General features: G+C 37.0%; 1 protein-coding gene across 1 annotated transcript in view; it reads right to left on the bottom strand.

Moving 5' to 3' along the window:
• LOC136400346 (guanylate-binding protein 6-like) overlaps positions 1-16,741 on the bottom strand; it is a 51,762-nt gene extending 35,021 nt beyond the window's left edge. Inside the window, 3 exon segments of the mRNA XM_066376856.1 lie at positions 3,589-3,684; positions 3,687-3,783; positions 16,654-16,741. Coding sequence (XP_066232953.1) covers positions 3,589-3,684; positions 3,687-3,777 — 187 coding nt within the window. The 5' untranslated portion in view covers positions 3,778-3,783; positions 16,654-16,741.
• Between the last annotated feature and the right edge of the window lie 500 nt (positions 16,742-17,241).

Here is a 17,241-nt window from a genome sequence, read left to right as displayed (position 1 = left end):
TTCATGAAGGTTAGCCAAATCCACATAAAAATAACATTGAGCTAGAAGATAAATATTCTTGTTGGGGACCGAAAGCTAACATGGTCTTTGCAGTTTAGATTTTTGGGGGACAAAGGTGTGGGGAACTCCCAGTAAACTGACAGTCTGCACAATGCCCCACCTCACTTGTTCTATGAAGTTACTAAAGGCTATTAAGCTGTGGTGCTGGATTGTTTATACTCATCTTAACCCCCCCTCCATGTCCCCTGGAAAGACTGGAAACAAGTTTCTTTTATCCTTTGTTTTATGAAGTTAAGATGTTATGTATGGTTGGGGTTTTCTGCACTTGGTAAAATTCTTGGGTTGCCTTGGAAATGTGATCAGCAATCTCTTTGATTTGCTAATGGCCCACTTTGCCCTATAAATAAAGCATGAAGCAGGTTTGGAGGGCGCTCTGTTCTTGCCATCAGCATTGCAGAAGCTCCTGAGTCCATCCTTTTATTCTTTAAGTATATTTTCTTAATTCCGTGCCATTCCCACTCAGGACCTGAAATTACTAACCATGCTGGTTCATGGCACATTCTAATTTATTTTTTTCTTATTCCATGAAAGAAGCATTTATTGTGTGCTTACTATGTTCTACACACTATCCTTATTGCTTCAAATTTGTCAGCAAAGACTCCAGGTAAGGGTTTTTACTCTACTGATTTTAATTTTAATATAGGAGAAAAATAAACAAGTAAATATATAAATATATAAACTATGTTGATATTGTGGTAAATTTAAGTGGAGTGGAAGCTTGAGACTGGATGATCAGGGAAGACTTCTTTCAGAATTAACTTTTGTGCAAAGCCTTGACTGAAAGGATCTATCTGGGTGGAGGAACAGCAAGCATTGCAGGCAGAGTGAAACACAAGTGCAATGACATACAAAAAGCCTTTCATACAGAAGGGCTTTCAATTTGCAAGGGCAAAAAGGTGACTAGTATGGCTATAGCATAACCAGTGGTAGAAAAAAATATTAAAGATGTGTTTGTAGAAATAGGGAAAACTAAGTTATAGCGGGCCAATGAGGAGTATGGATTTTGTGTAAGAATAATGCCAGGTTAAAGAAAGTATTAAAAACAACTAGATTAAACTTTGCTTGTTTGTTTTAAAGAGAATTTATTAGGGTAGAAATGGAAGTAAGGAAGATATTTAAGAAAAAAAGTATTTCAGGCAAAGATGACACTGACTTAGCCTCATAAATAAAAATAATAAAATAAAATTGTAAAGAAAGAAGAAAAAGAGATTGATTTTGTTGTAAGGTACCAAAAGCTACAGAATTAATATTAATATTTTAGGAAGCTTAAAGAACATTTTATTAATTTGGGCTAAGCGTGTAGAGAAATTTTGAAAATGATCTTTGTACTTGTGTGATTAGCATCAAAACCAGGATGGCAGATAGCATTGTATTGTAAATGCAGAGGGGAAGGAGATTTGGATTCTCTGACCTTCCCCCACACCTGTGAGAAAGTGAGTGAATAGCTAGCCAGGTGCGATATTGATGGGCCATTTACAGGCATTTGTCCCCATGGAAACTACCTCTCCCCTCCTGAAAGCGTGTAGTTAATGTAAATATCTCTGAACAAAGAAATGGTAGGTGAACACTAGAAAATATAGGAATATCTTTTAATATGTAGAGTGACATTTTTACTATTGTGTTACCTTGTAAGTTTTAATGTGTCGAAACATTTTTTATGAATCCTACAGACAAATGTTATAAACTTGCTAATGAATTGTGTCCCATCCCCCCTTCATCCTTTTCCCAAACCTGTATAGGTGAAAACAAAGGTTATAAGCTTATGCTGTGATGTCAGGCTTTTTCCCCCTCCTATGTATAATTAAGGGTATATAACCAGTCCTTAGAATACTAATCACACACAATTTGGGACTGCTGCCTCATGTAAGCTATATGCAGCCGGCATATTTAATAAATTTCCTCCTTTAATAAAACTCTTCAAAATTCATCTGGACTTGGTGTCTCTATGAAAACCCATGGAATTGTGGATTGGGTACTTTACAACAATTGGAGATATGTTTAGTAAGACTAACAAGAGGACATATGTATGAGTTGGATGTGCGTGATAAAAGTGAGGAATATAAGGTTTGCAGTTTGAGACTGGAAGATTGGTACCCAACTAGGAAAAAAATGACTGAAAAAGTAGTAAGTATGTTGTTATTTTGCTTTGTTTTAATTTGTTTCCATTTTTTTCAGTATTGTATCTTGTTTTTCATTTTTATTGAATTTATTGGGGTGACACTGGTTAATAAAATTATATAGATTTCAGGTGTATAGTTCTATAATACATCATCTATATATTGTATTGTGTATTCAACATCCCAAGTCAAGTTTCCTTTTATTACCAATTTATCCTCCTATACCTTCTTCTACCGGCCCCACCCCCTTTCCCTCTGTTAACCACCATACTATTGTCTATGTTTATGAATTGTTTATTTTCTTAATCCCTTCACCTTTCTCACCCAGCCCTGCAACACATCTCATTTCTGACAGCTGTCAGTCTGTTCTACATTTATGAGTATGTTTCTGTTTGTTTAGTTTATTTAGTTCATTGGATTTTTTTTCTCAAAGTAAAGATTGATCTAGACTTTTATTGTGAACATGATGATTTTAATGTCGACAACTTTCAAAAAGAAAAAATTAAGAGGTTATTTGATTAATGACTCTGAATGTCAAAAGACATATTAAGGCAAGGAATATCAATTACAGTACAGAGGTATGGGAATAAACGTGACATTTAATTCCAAAGATTGAAGGAGACCACATTGGGAAGGTATGAAGAAAAGAGAGAAAAGATCCAAGTACCAAGATGATTGGATGAAAAGTTGCTGGTAAAAACGCTGAAGAGAACTGAATGCAGAGGTGGAAGGAACCCCCTCAGAGAGTGTGGTCCTTTTGAAGCCAAGGAAGAAAAGAATTTCAAGGAGAAGAAAGAACTCAACTATAAAATACGATGTCAAACAGGGAAGTAACATGGGTCCAAAGATACAGCTATTAAATCATACAAAATGGAAGTTAATGGTAAATATAAAAGAGCATTCAGTGGACTGTTAGGGTTAGAACCAGAGAGCAGTCAGAAAGAGTTGCAAAGAGAAGAAGTGAAAAAAGGAAATTAAAACAAAATATTTTAGCTTGAAGAAGAATAAAATAAATGGGGTGATAGTCATAATGAGATATGGGGTCCAGGGAGAATATTTAACATGATAGATATTCAAGTATGTTGGTTAGTTAATAAGAATATTACAGTACAGAAAGCAACATTTCATGAGGGAGACATGATTTCAAAAGTGTAATACCTGGTGGGTTAGAAAAGATGGCTCTGAGAACACTAGTATGGGAGATTTTCCTTTTATGAAAAGTGAAAACAATAGAAATGAGAATTAGAAGCAAGAACAAAAATCAAGTTTCAAGTTTATTGGTGAGAATTAGATTTACTAATGTGTTTAATAAGAAATTTAGAATCTCCTTTCATGTGACCATAGACAAGTGGTGAGAAGTTGAGATTCAGCTGGAGTTAACAAATCGCCTCTATCACAGGACTTCACTCACCCTTCTTTTCTCTTGCAAGACAGTTCATCAAATAGGATTTTCCTGTTCGGTACAGCCCAACGATGGCCACAACCACCACTTGTTGAGAAATCTTTAAAAAATCTTTAATGCTTTCTTGTTCACCAACATCTTCTCATTCTTGTTTTTCACTAAACACATGGGAACCAACATGATGGGTCCAGATGCCATGGCAACCTGTAACCCCAAAAGAATCTGTCTGTAGCAATAAGATAACAAACTCATTCTTTTCCTCAAGGTTAATCAAAGTATGTGTACATCAGCAGAGGGCCTGTGGGACTTCTGTTCTTCCCTATGGCACAGAATGTAAGTTAGCATTAGCAGACCACAGGGGAAAGGGTTTCCTCCACCATAATCTCCTGTGATGATAGAGATCAAACAGCAGATATTTCCAGCCTCCAAAGTTTTACTTTTATAATAAAAATAAAATCCAAGCAATGTTTTTCATCCAGTGAGAGTCTTCATTGTGCTGAGCTCTGTAACACATGCTTTACAAAGCTAACCTCACTGGTATTTATAAGAACCTTTCAAGTTCAGGCTTATTATACCCACTTTGCATATGGAGTTGATGAGCCCCAGAACGACTGAGGGATATGCTCAAATTTATATGTGAATAAGTGGTAGATCTTAGAGTTGAAACCAGGGAAATCTGTGTCACCACACCATGCTTTGCAATCATTTATCTGGCAGAATAATATTCCTCAGCAACACTGATTATTCCACATACTCCTAGATTAGTAATGTATAGGAGCTTCTATCAACTATCCTATACCAACAATACGTTCTCTAATTTATTAGTGTGCTGAGATGGGTTTCCTTGTATTTCTGCAGAGTTAGGCCCTCATTCCACATACCACCCAGCAGTTTCTGGACCAGGCTCTTACCTTGCATGATCCGTTTTTCATCAAGAGCTCCAGGTCACCTAGTATGTTTTGAATAGTATGACCTCATGTTTTCACTCCTTGTCTTTATTTAAATACACTGAATGAGCACCTATTATGCACCTGAACCTGTGCTTGTTCCCTGGGATAAAATTATTTATAAACTATGGCCTCTGCCCACAAAATTATACTACAGTAACTGTATCAGGTAGTATTAAGTTTAACTATGAGAAACAAACAAAAATGGGTTCACAAAGAATTTAATTATACTACTCTCTTACATACATTCCAGGATTAGTAGTCCAAAACTGGCAGGGTAAATTTATTTCATAAAGGATTGGTGTCCAGAAACCTTCCTTATATCATATGCTCAGCCAAGTGTGAGGCAACCCATGGTCTAAGAAGGCATGCCATCATACTTATAGTAAGAGCAGACAGGAGAAGGGAAACTAGCATAGGCTTTCACTTAAATAAGAGTTTATCCCTTTTACTTAAAACAAAAAATAATAAACTTTAGTTATCACATTACCATATCCACAGGAGAAGCTGAAATAATCATGAGTAGTCTGGAAAAAATATATACACAACAAATAAGCAAGTGTTCTAATAGTATAAAAGATGGAAAAAATAGATGTGGAGAACAGCTACCATTGTTTGCTGGCAACTATCTCAAACTAGATGCAGACAGTTAATACAACACCGATCACAGCTCCCTCTCCACCTTTAATAATCTCCACTAAAGTCTAAGCTTGCTCTCCGCTTACTCTCCATGCTGGGCACACAGAATGGACTCAGTCAATGTCTGTTAAGATGAAATTATTCTGAAGCAAAGGGTCTATGTGAGTGACATGTGTTTGAGAGAAAGCTGTGTATAGACAGTAATTGAATCATGTGTTGAGATGGCAATTCAGCCTTAAAAATAGTAAAAAAAAAAAAAATCTGAGGAAGTCTAAGGCATGATCATCCTAGGAGAGTTGGGGTTTCAGAGGCCAGGTCGACAGGATGAGCATCCAGAGAGGTGAGAGATCGGCAATGATAAAGAGCCAGATCGTTCACTGCAGATTTCAGCAGGGAGGTCAAGGACACCCCTCCTGAGCACAGACTTACTAAAGTGGTGGAACCTGAGCTGAAGGAAGAGGTGTCCATGAGGGAAGGAGGGAGATCCAGAGAAGGCAGGTTCCCTTCCAAGAGGGAAAGATTGGAGGAGCGTGTCCGGGTCTCAGGAGATATACGCTGAGGTATGAAGTAGTGAAGGGTCAGGGCCTCTGCTACATATACCTCCCCCCCAAAAAAAATCAGAATAAGAGTATAAATAAAGAAAAGAATAAATAAATTTATTTAAAAAGAGAAAATGTATTGAGAGGATCCTCTTCAGAACAGCGTTAAAGGGAACAATATTTTTCTCTCCAAAGATATTCCAGGGTGGTTCAGATATGTGTTTAGTGACCATTCATAGCCACTAGACCTTTCTCAGATCATGGATATTACAGTATCTTAGAAATCATCATCCTTATCATCATCTTAGTATATTTTAAGAACTGTGAATTTTGTAGTTAACATTTATAGACTGATAGTAGAAGACTCTTCAAAATCAGCCTATATTTTAGGGCAATCAGTGATTGGTATTTCATACTAAAAATGCAGACCAATAAAATAAAGACTTTAAATATAAATATATAAAATTACAAAATAAAAAGAGAAAATGCAAATATCACAAAATATCACCAGGGTAAATCTAAGTGAAAGGTATATGATATTTCTTTGTAATCTTAAACTTTCTCTGTATTTCAGAACTATTTTTCAAAATAAAAGTTTAATATGCAATAATTGAATTGTTGTTGATTTATAGAGAGTTCTCTGTATTACTGAATATTAATCCCTATTCAGATATATAACTTTCAAATACTTTCTCCCACTATCTGAGTTGCATTTTTACTCTGGTGATAGTGCCCTTGACACAATTTTTATTTAATTTCATAAAGTCTAGTTTGTCTATACTATCTTTTGTATCTTATGCTTTGGTGTCATATCCAAGAAATTCTTGCTAAATCTAATACTGTGAAACTTTTACCCTATGATTTCTTCTGGGAGTTTCATAATTTTAGGTCTTATATTTAGGCTTTGGAAAAGTTTTGAATTAATTTTGGTATATGGTATATGGCATTAGGTAAGGTCCAACTTCAATCTTTTGCATGTGGATATACAGTTTTCCTAGCACTGTTTGTTAAAAAGACTTTCCTTCTAATGTCAGCCCAGCTTGTGTAAGTCCCTGGTTCGATTTCTAGTAGGGCACACAAGAGAAGTGCTCATCTTCTCCACCCTTCCCATTCTCTTTGCTCTCTCTCTCTTTCTCTTCCCCTCCTGCAGCCAAGGCTCCATTGTAGCAAAGTTGGCCCAGGAGCTGAGGATGGCTCCATGGCCTCTGCCTCAGGCGCTAGAATGGCTCTGGCCACAACAAAACAACACCCAAGATGGGCAGAGCATCGCCCCCTGGTGGGCATACTGGGTGGATCCCGGTCGGGTGCATGTGAGAGTCTGTCTAACTGCCTCCCTGCTTCTAACTTTGGAAAAATACAAAAAATACAAAAAAAAAAAAAAAAAAAAAGACTGTCCTTCTCTCCACTGATTGGTCTTGGTACACTTGTTGAAAATCATTTGAAGGTAAACACGCAAGAGTTTATTTCTGGATTCGATGTTCTACTCCATTGGTCTATATGCTTGTCTTTACATCAATACTACATAACACATAATTGATGACTAAAGATTTGTACACATAAATCATGTTATCTGTGAATAGTGATCATTTTACCTCTTCCTTTCCAATTTAAGTGGCTTTTTTTCTTTTTCCAAATTGCTCTGGCTAGAATTTTCAGTACTATGTTATACTAAAAGTGGTGAAAACAGGCATACTTGTCTTGTTCCTGAATCTAGAGAAAAAGCTTTCTATCTTTCACCATTAAATGTGTGTTTTGGGTTTCTCATATATAAATTCTATTGGGTTGAGATAGTTTCCTTTTATTCCTAGTTCATTGAGTATTTTTACCTTGAAAAGTGTTGAGTTTTGTTAAATCTGTTCTCTGCATAAGTAAAGATAATTGTGTGCTTTTCCCCTTTCATTCTATTAATTTAGTGTACTACATTGATCATTTTTGTATGTTGTAACATCCCTGTATTCCAAGAATAAACCTCACTTGGTCATGGGTTATGGAGTATGATTCTCTTAATGTGTTGCTAAATGCAGTTTGCTATTGTTTTGCTGAGGATTTTTGAATCGATATTCATCAGGGATGTTGGGCTGCAGTTTTCCTTGTAGTGTTTTTGTGTGTTTTGGGGATCAGCATAATACTAGTCTCATAGAATGAGCCATGAAAAATCTCTTCCTCTTAAGCTGTTTTAAAAAGTTTAAGAATTGAAGTTAATTAATCAAATGTTTGGTAGAATTCACCTTAAAGCCATCAGGTTATTTTTACTGTAAGAAATTTTTAACTACTAATTAAATATCCTTACCAATTGTGGGTCAATAATGATTTTCTTTGTGATTTAGTCTTGGTAGATTTTGTCTTTCTAGAAATTTGTTTATTTCATCTAAGTTATTTAATTTGTTAATGTGCAATTGTTCATAGAATCCTCTTATTATTCCTTTTTTCTACAAAATTAATCCTTTTCTAAAACTATCCTGAGAAAAGTATCTATGTGAGTGACCTTCCATTCTGATTTCAATATTTTTTTCTTAACTAATCTAGCTAAAGGTTTTCCAATTGGTTAATAATTTTGAATAACCAACTTTTTGTTTCATTGATTTTTTTCTACTGTTTTTCTATTTTCTATTTTATCTCTACTTGAATTTTTATTTACTTTCTTCAGTTACTTTTATGTTTAGCTTTCTCTTTTTATAGTTCTTTAAATTAGAGAAAAGTTATATTTCTTATTTGAAATATTTGTTTTTTTTAATTTTTAAAAATTTATTAATTTTAGAGAGAGAGGAAGGAAAGAGACACAAAGAAAGAGGGAGAAAGAAATGTCAATTTGTTGTTCACTTATTTATACATTCAGTGATTGATTCTTGTATGTGCCCTGACAAGGAAGTGAAACCCCAACCTTGACAAATTGGGACAATACTCTAAACAACTGAGCAATCCAGCCAAGGCTTTTTCTTTTTTATTAATGTAAACATTTATACCCTTTGAATTTCCCACTTAGCGCTGCTTTCATGCATCCCATAAGTTTTGTTGTGTTTTGTTATCATTATCATTTGTCTCAAGTATTTTTCAATTTCTCTTGTGATTTCTTCTTTGATCTATAGATTAAGAATGTGTTGTTTAACTTCCACAAATTTGTTAAATCTCTAGTTTTACTTCTGTAATTGATTTGTATATAATTACATCCATTTTGGTCAGGAAAGGTACTTTGCATGATATCTATATTTTTATATTTATTAAAACCTGCTTTATGGTTAACATGTTCTATTTTGGAAAGTATTTCATGCACTGGAGAAGAATGTGTATTCTGCTGGTGTTTGTAGAGGGTTCTGTCAGATCTAGTTAGTTTACTGCATTGTTCAACTCCTCTATTTCTTAATTAATTCTCTGCTTGATTTTTCTATCCAATACTAGAGTGGGATATTGAAGTCTCCAACTATTATTGTAGAAATGTTCATTTTCATTTCAATTTCAATTTTTACTTTATATGTTTTGAAGGTCTGTTATTAAGTGCTTAAATGCTTATAATTATTATACTTTGGTATATTAAACTTCTAATTAATATATAATGTCATTCTATGCCTTTTATAACTTTTTTACTTTAATTTTTCCATTAACTTGGGAGAGTGAGGAAGAGAGGGAGAAAGGGGAGAGAGAGAGAAGCATCAAATCATTGTTCCATTTAGTTATGTATTCACTGATTACTTCTTGTACATGCTCCAAAACAATGATCTATCCACGAAGCCACAAGCCAGGATCATTTTTTTTTTAATTTTAAAGAAAAGTCTGATAATTTTTTTTAATTTTAAAGACAAGCCTGATATTCATATAGCCACTGAGGCTCTCTTTCTGTTACTATTTTTTTAAATATCGTTTTCCACCACTTTACTTTCAGACCTTTTGTGTCTTTGGATTTAGGGTAAATCTCTAAAACAGTATATTGTTTTAACTCAGGTTTTTAAAAAAAATAAATTTTGTAAAAAAGAAAAATAGGGAAGGAAGATGGCAGCGGAGTAGGCGGCCGCACAGACGCCCAGCTCTCACCACCAAACTGGAATACAAATCAATTTAAGAAAAATCAGCATGAAAAACCAACTCTGAACTGCAAGAACAGCTCTCAAAAACCAAGGAGCAAAGAAGAAGCCACAACAATCCTGGTAGGGAGAGCCTGAATCTCCTCTGCTTACAGGAACGGAGGGGGGGGGATGAGGCTGAGAGCCCAGAGAGGATCTCACATAGGGAAAAAAGCAGAAACTACTGCACACAGCCACTTACCTGGCGACCAGGGAGCGAGGTGTGTTGAAAAGACCAGCTTATCTCCCAAGTGGAAAGGACAGGGAGAGGGACAGACTGTGAGGGGCTAAGGAATGCAGGAAACGAACTAAAAAAGCTGATTCATCCGTGCTGGGGGAGGGACTGAACCTTTCACAAAACAGACCTGAATTGCTTGTGGATCAGAGATCTCCAGACATCTATCCAGCTCCAATCAGTGCAACAAGAAACAGCTGAAAACAAGAAGTGAGGAGGAGGGGCAGTAACTCAGGTTTCCATGGAGATCTGAGATACACCTCCCCCTACTGAAGCTGAGAAAACACCCTGCCCCCAGTGAGATTAGCTGGCTAAAGAGGCCTTCAGAGTCCCATCACATTACTGGATACAGTTTCAAGGAAGCCCCCTGCTGAGATCAGTAAACAAGACTATCACCTGTTAAGAAAACAAAAAAATCAAGACTTCAAAGCTGCCCAAATCCGAAAGTGGATTACAGATAACAGCTGATACCAAACAAGAAGACCTAGAAATAACACTACTGAAAACTGGAGGCAGAAAACACCAAGCCTAGACTCAACCAACTCTACAAATAAAACACCCAAACACAATGAGAAGCCAAAAAAGTGCAATCCAAATGAAACCACAAGTGACACCTTCAGGAGATGAACTGAATGATATGGAAATAATCAAACTTCCAGATGCAGAGTTCAAAATAATGATTGTAAGGATGTTTAGAGATCTTAGAACAACAATAGATGGTCACTATGAACACCTAAATAAAGAAATAGCAAGTATAAAAATGAATCAGTCGGAGATGACAAATACAATATCAGAAATAAAGACCACAATGGAAGGAATTAAAAACAGGATAGATAGAGCAGAGGATCAAATCAGCGAGTTAGAGGACAACTGGAATGAAGGCATGAAAGCAGAGAAGAAAAGAGAAAAGAGACTCAAAAAGTCAGAGGAAACTCTTAGAGAGCTCTGTGACAACATGAAGAGAAATAACATCCGCATCATAGGAGTTCCTGAAGAAGAAGAAAAGGAACAAGGAATAGAGATGTTGTTCAATCATATCATAGCTGAAAAGTTCCCTAAATTAATGCAAGAGAAACTCTCACAAGTCCAAGAAGCACAGAGAACTCCATTAAAGAGAAACCCAAAGAAACCTACACCAAGACACATCATAATTAAAATACCAAAGATAAGTGATAAAGAGAAAATATTAAAAGCTGCAAGAGAAAAAAAAGTTATCACCTACAAAGGGGCCCCCATAAGGATGACATCCGACTTCCCAACAGAAACACTTGAGGCCAGAAGGGAATGGCAAGAAATATTCAAAGTAATGCAGAACAAGAACCTACAACCAAGACTACTTTATCTAGCAAGGCTATTGTTTAAAATCAAAAGAGAAATAAAAAGCTTCCCAGACAAAAACAACTCAAGGAATTCATTACAACCAAACCAATGCTGCAGGAAATGTTAAGGGGCCTGTTGTAAACAGATCAAAGTGGGAAAAGAATATAGCAAAAAAAGGAATACACCTTTAAAGAAGAAAATGGCAATAAACAACTACATATCAATAATAACCTTAAATGTAAATGGATTAAATGATCCAATCAAAAGAAATAGGGTAGCTGTGTGGATAAGAAAACAGGACCCATACATATGTTGTCTACAAGAGACACACCTTAGAACAAAAGACACACATAGATTGAAGGTAAAAGGATGGAAAAAAACGTTTCATGCAAACGGAAATGAAAAAAAAAGCTGGGGTAGCAATACTGATATCAGACAAATTGGACTTTAAAACAAAGGATATAGTAAGAGATAAAGAAGGCCACTACATAATGATAAAGGGAGTAATCCAACAGGAAGATATAACTATTATAAATATCTATGCACCTAATATAGGAGCACCCAAATATATAAAACAGACTTTGATGGATTTAAAGGGTGAGATCAACAGCAATACTATAATAGTAGGGGATTTCAATACCCCACTAACATCACTAGATAGATCCTCAAGAAAGAAAATTAACAAAGAAACAGCAGACTTATTGGAAACACTAGATCAAATCGATTTAATAGATATCTTCAGAACCTTTCACCCTAAAGCAGCAGAATATACATTCTTTTCAAGTGCTCATGGTACATTCTCTAGAATAGACCACATGTTAGGGCACAAAAGTGCTCTCAACAAATTTAAGAAGACTGAAATCATATCAAGCACTTTCTCTGATCACAACGGCATGAAACTAGAAATGAATCACAGCAGAAAAGCTCAAAAATTCTCAAACACATGGAAACTAAATAGCAGGGTGTTAAATAATGAATGGATTAAGAATGAGATCACAGACAAAATTAAAAAATTCCTATAAACAAATGACAATGAGCATACAACAACTCAAAATTTATGGGACACAGCGAACGCAGTGCTGAGAGGGAAGTTCATAGCACTACAGGCACACTTTCAGAAGCTAGAAAAAGCTCAAATAAACAACTTAACCCTGCATCTAAAAGAATTAGAAAAAGAACAGCAAGTAAAGCCCAAATGTAGTAGAAGGAAGGAAATAATAAAGGTCACAGCAGAAATAAATGACATAGAGGCTAAAGAAACAATACAGAGGATCAATGAAGCTATGAGCTGGTTCTTTGAAAAGGTAAACAAGATTGATGAACCTTTAAGTAGACTCACCAAGAAAAAGAGAGAGAGGACTCAAATAAATAAAATTAGAAATGAGAGAGGAGAAATAACAACTGACACAACAGAAATACAAAATATAGTAAGAAAATACTATGAAGAACTGTATGCCAAAAAACTAGACAACCTAGATGAAATGGACAAATTCCTTGAAACATACAATCTTCCAAAAATTAATCTGGAAGAATCAGAAAACCTAAACAGACCGATTACAACAAATGAGATAAAAACAGTTATCAAAAAACTCCCAACAAAGAAAAGTCCAGAAATTCTACCAAATGTTCAAAGAAGAACTATCTCCTATCCTTCTCAAACTATTTCAGAAAATTCAAGAGGAAGGAAGACTTCCAAGCTCCTTTTATGAGGCGAGCATAATTCTGATTCCAAAACCAGGCAAAGACAACACAAAGAAAGAAAATTATAGGCCAATATCTCTGATGAATATAGACGCTAAAATCCTCAACAAAATATTAGCAAACCGGATCCAACAATATTTGGAAAAAATCATACACCATGATCAAGTGGGATTTATTCTGGGGAGGCAAGGCTGGTACAATATTCGTAAATCAATCAATGTGATTCATCACATAAACAAAAAGAAGGAGAAAAACCATATGATAATTTCAATAGATGCAGAAAAAGCATTTGATAAAATCCAGCACCCATTCATGATCAAAACTCTCAGCAAAGTGGGAATACAGGGAACATACCTCAACATGATAAAAGCCATCTATGAGAAACCCACAGCCAACATCATACTCAATGGGCAAAAATTAAAAGCAATACCCTTAAGATCAGGAACAAGGCAGGGGTGCACCCTTTCACCACTCTTATTTAACATAGTCCTGGAAGTCCTAGCCACAGCAATCAGACAAGAAGAAGAAATAAAAGGCATTCAAGTTGGAAAAGAAGAAGTAAAACTATCATTATTTGCAGATGATATGATATTGTATATAGAAAACCCTAAAGTCTCAGTCAAAAAACTACTGGACCTGATAAATAAATTCAGCAAAGTGGCAGGATATAAAATCAATACTCAGAAATCAGAAGCATTTTTATACACCAACAATGAACAGTCAGAAAGAGAAATCAAAGAATCAATCCCCTTTACCATTGTAACCAAAAAAATAAAGTACCTAGGAGTAAACTTAACCAAGGAGACTAAAGATTTGTACTCGGAAAATTACAAAACATTGATAAAAGAAATCAAGGAAGATACAAACAAGTGGAAGCATATACCGTGCTCATGGTTAGGAAGAATAAACATCATTAAAATGTCTATATTACCCAAAGCAATCTATAAATTCAATGCAATACCAATTAAAATACCAATGACATACTTCAAAGATATAGAACACATATTCCAAAAATTTATATGGAACCAAAATAGGACACGAATAGCCTCAGCAATCTTAAAAAAGAAGAATAAAGTGGGAGGTATCACACTTCCTGATATCAAGGTATACTACAAGGCCGTTGTACTCAAAACAGCCTGGTACTGGCATAAGAACAGGCATATAGATCAATGGAACAGAACAGAGAAGCCAGAAATAAACCCACACTTTTAGGGACAACTGATATTTGACAAAGGAGGTAAGGAAATACAATGGAGTAAAGACAGTCTCTTTAACAAATGGTGTTGGGAAAATTGGACAGCTACCTGCAAAAAAATGAAACTAGATCACCAGCTTACACCACTCACAAAAATAAACTCAAAATGGATAAAAGACTTAAATGTAGGCCGTGAAACCATAAGCATCTTAGAAGAAAACATAGGCAGTAAGCTCTCGGACATCTCTCGGAGCAATATATTTGCTGATTTATCTCCACGGGGAAGTGAAATAAAAGACAGGATAAACAAATGGGACTATATCAAACTAAAAAGCTTTTGCACAGCTAAAGACAACACGAACAGAATAAAAAGACAAACTACACAATGGGAGAACATATTTGACAATACGTCTGATAAGGGGTTAATAACCAAAATTTATAAAGAACTTGTAAAACTCAACACCAGGAAGACAAACAACCCAATCCAAAAATGGGCAAAAGAGATGAATAGACACTTCTCCAAAGAGGACATACAGATGGCCAATAGGCATATGAAAAAATGCTCAACATCACTAATCATTAGAGAAATGCAAATTAAAACCACAATGAGATATCACCTCACACCAGTCAGAATGGCGCTTATCAACAAAACAACACAGAATAAGTGCTGGTGAGGATGTGGAGAAAAGGGAACCCTCCTGCACTGCTGGTGGGAATGCAGACTGGTGCAGCCACTGTGGAAAACAGTATGGAGATTCCTCAAAAAACTGAAAATCGAACTGCTTTTTGACCCAGCTATCCCACTTTTAGGAATATACCCCAAGGACACCATAGAACGGCTCGAAAAAGAGAAATGCACCCGCATGTTTGTGGCAGCATTGTTCACAATAGCGAAGATCTGGAAACAGCCCAAGTGTCCGTCAGAGGACGAGTGGATTAAAAAGCTTTGGTACATATATACTATGGAATACTACTCAGCCATAAGAAATGATGACATCGGATCATTTACAATAACATGGATGGACCTTGACAACATTATACGGAGTGAAATAAGTAAATCAGAAAAAAAACTAAGATGAATCCATACATAGAAGGGACATAAAAATGAGACTCAGAGACATGGACAAGAATGTGATGTTAACAGGGGCGGGGCGGGGGGGGGTGGGGGGAGAGGGGATGGGGTGAAGAAGGAGAGAGGGGTTAGGGGAGGGGCACAAAGAAAATCAGATAGAAGGTGACAGAAGACCTCCCCTTTGGGGGAGGGGTATACAGCACAATCAAATGTCAAAATAATCTAGAGATATTTTCTCTCAACATATGTACCCTGATTTATCAATGTCACTGCATTAAATTTATTAAAAAAAAAAATGCAACTGGGGGTTGAGTCAAGGCTGAAATCCTTATGCAGACCATTTGTTTTTGACTCTCCTTTAGTATTTTTCCTTCCAAAACATAAAGGCAGCCAGTGCTTCTGAGCAGTCTACTCTTGATACAAACATATATATGATGTTCCCAGAACCAGAGCCAGCAGCTGAACCCTGCAGCCCAGACTATCAGGCTGCCTGCGCCCTTCCAACTGGGTCCTCAGAGGCCGTTTTGAAACAGAAATTGAGAGGTTTAAGCTCAAGATCAAGTTGTCTGTGAAAGAAAGTTGATGAATGAGCACTTCTGCCCCACAGCTCCTGGAGTCTGTGTGTTCAAGAAGTTCCCAGTGGTTTCTCACTCCTCCTTGCTCCCTTTCCTCCCCCCACTTCTCTGTTGCTGTGTTATAGAAGGTGGAAAGAAATGGAGCAAAAATCAGAAACTGAAAATAAAAGTAATTCATGTCATTGTTTTTTTTGGTAGGTACCACACACACATCTGGAAACAGTGCAGGATACAAAACAGGCGTAGACCTTTATAGTGATTCTTAAGAGTTGATTTAAGAGACTGAGAATGAATTATTTTATATAAACAGAGCTTCTTGAAGTTTTCAAATACTAAATATGGTTAATACAAAAATAATTTAAATATTATAGTGTGTGTTGAGGACCCCTTTTAGTCTCTCTCCAGTGTCTAGCAGGGGCCAGTCTGAAGCAGGGAGTGAGGAGAGGGAGGAAGCCACTCCACCCTGTACCTCTAAGTTAGGGTTAGAGTTCAGTCCATCAGTCCCTGAGAGGACTTCTGCCTCTTTCCATAGATGAGGGAGTAGGCACTCCTTCTCCAATGCAGGGCTCTTTGTGCAGCCACGCTGAGTGCCCGAGAAGAAGAAGCATCCCTCCAGGACACTTTGCTTGCGCCGTCGCCTCGCAGCTGCCTCGGATACAAACGCAAGAAAGGCTGAGCTGCCCAGAGCAAAGCGCTCCGCCGCGCCCCTGCCGGTGCCTAGCTGCCCCGCCGGTTGGACACGCGCCGTTGTTTTACGAACACGCGCGTGGAAGACCACGTCTAAGAGTGAACTTACTTGGTGCAGGGTCACACAGACTGGGGACAAGTTCTCATCTGGCCTCGCTTTTCCCTGGCGCGCTCCTAGTGCGTCTGGCTCCTTCCGGTCCCGACTGGTCTGTTTAGAAGCCGAACATCCAGCCAGATATCACAGCCAGGGAGGTATGGGTCGGCGTGCAGAGCCGAAATTGAAAGGACACGCGCGTCTAGGGATTTTAACTATTAAAGGTTTTCATGTTTCTTAACCGAGAGGTCCGAGTGTGGGGGCCATCTGAGGTGGGCGATTCTTGGTTTCTCCACACCCAGTATCCCAGCTCCCCCCCCCCCCACCACCACCACTTGGTTAGTGTCTCCCGCCCCCGCAATGAACACAGGGCAGCAGGCTGAGTGGCAGCCCCTAAGGTCCACAGCCTCTCTGGGGTATTTTTGGTGACAAGTTGGGTGTTTTTTTGTTTAATTTTTCATTTCCACTGTGTCATTTCTTTCATTTTAAGGACTCTTATTATCACCATAAGTCATTTTTCATTAATGAATTTTACAGCCCAGATATAATCATCAACTCTCATAAGTGCCTCGACCAGACAAGCCCCGGTTTCCAACCGGGGAC

The sequence above is a fragment of the Saccopteryx leptura genome, chromosome 3, assembly GCF_036850995.1.
Source record: "Saccopteryx leptura isolate mSacLep1 chromosome 3, mSacLep1_pri_phased_curated, whole genome shotgun sequence".
Lineage (NCBI taxonomy): Eukaryota > Metazoa > Chordata > Mammalia > Chiroptera > Emballonuridae > Saccopteryx > Saccopteryx leptura.
Note: the sequence above shows the minus strand (reverse complement) of the source record. Positions and strands in the feature narration are given on the sequence as shown.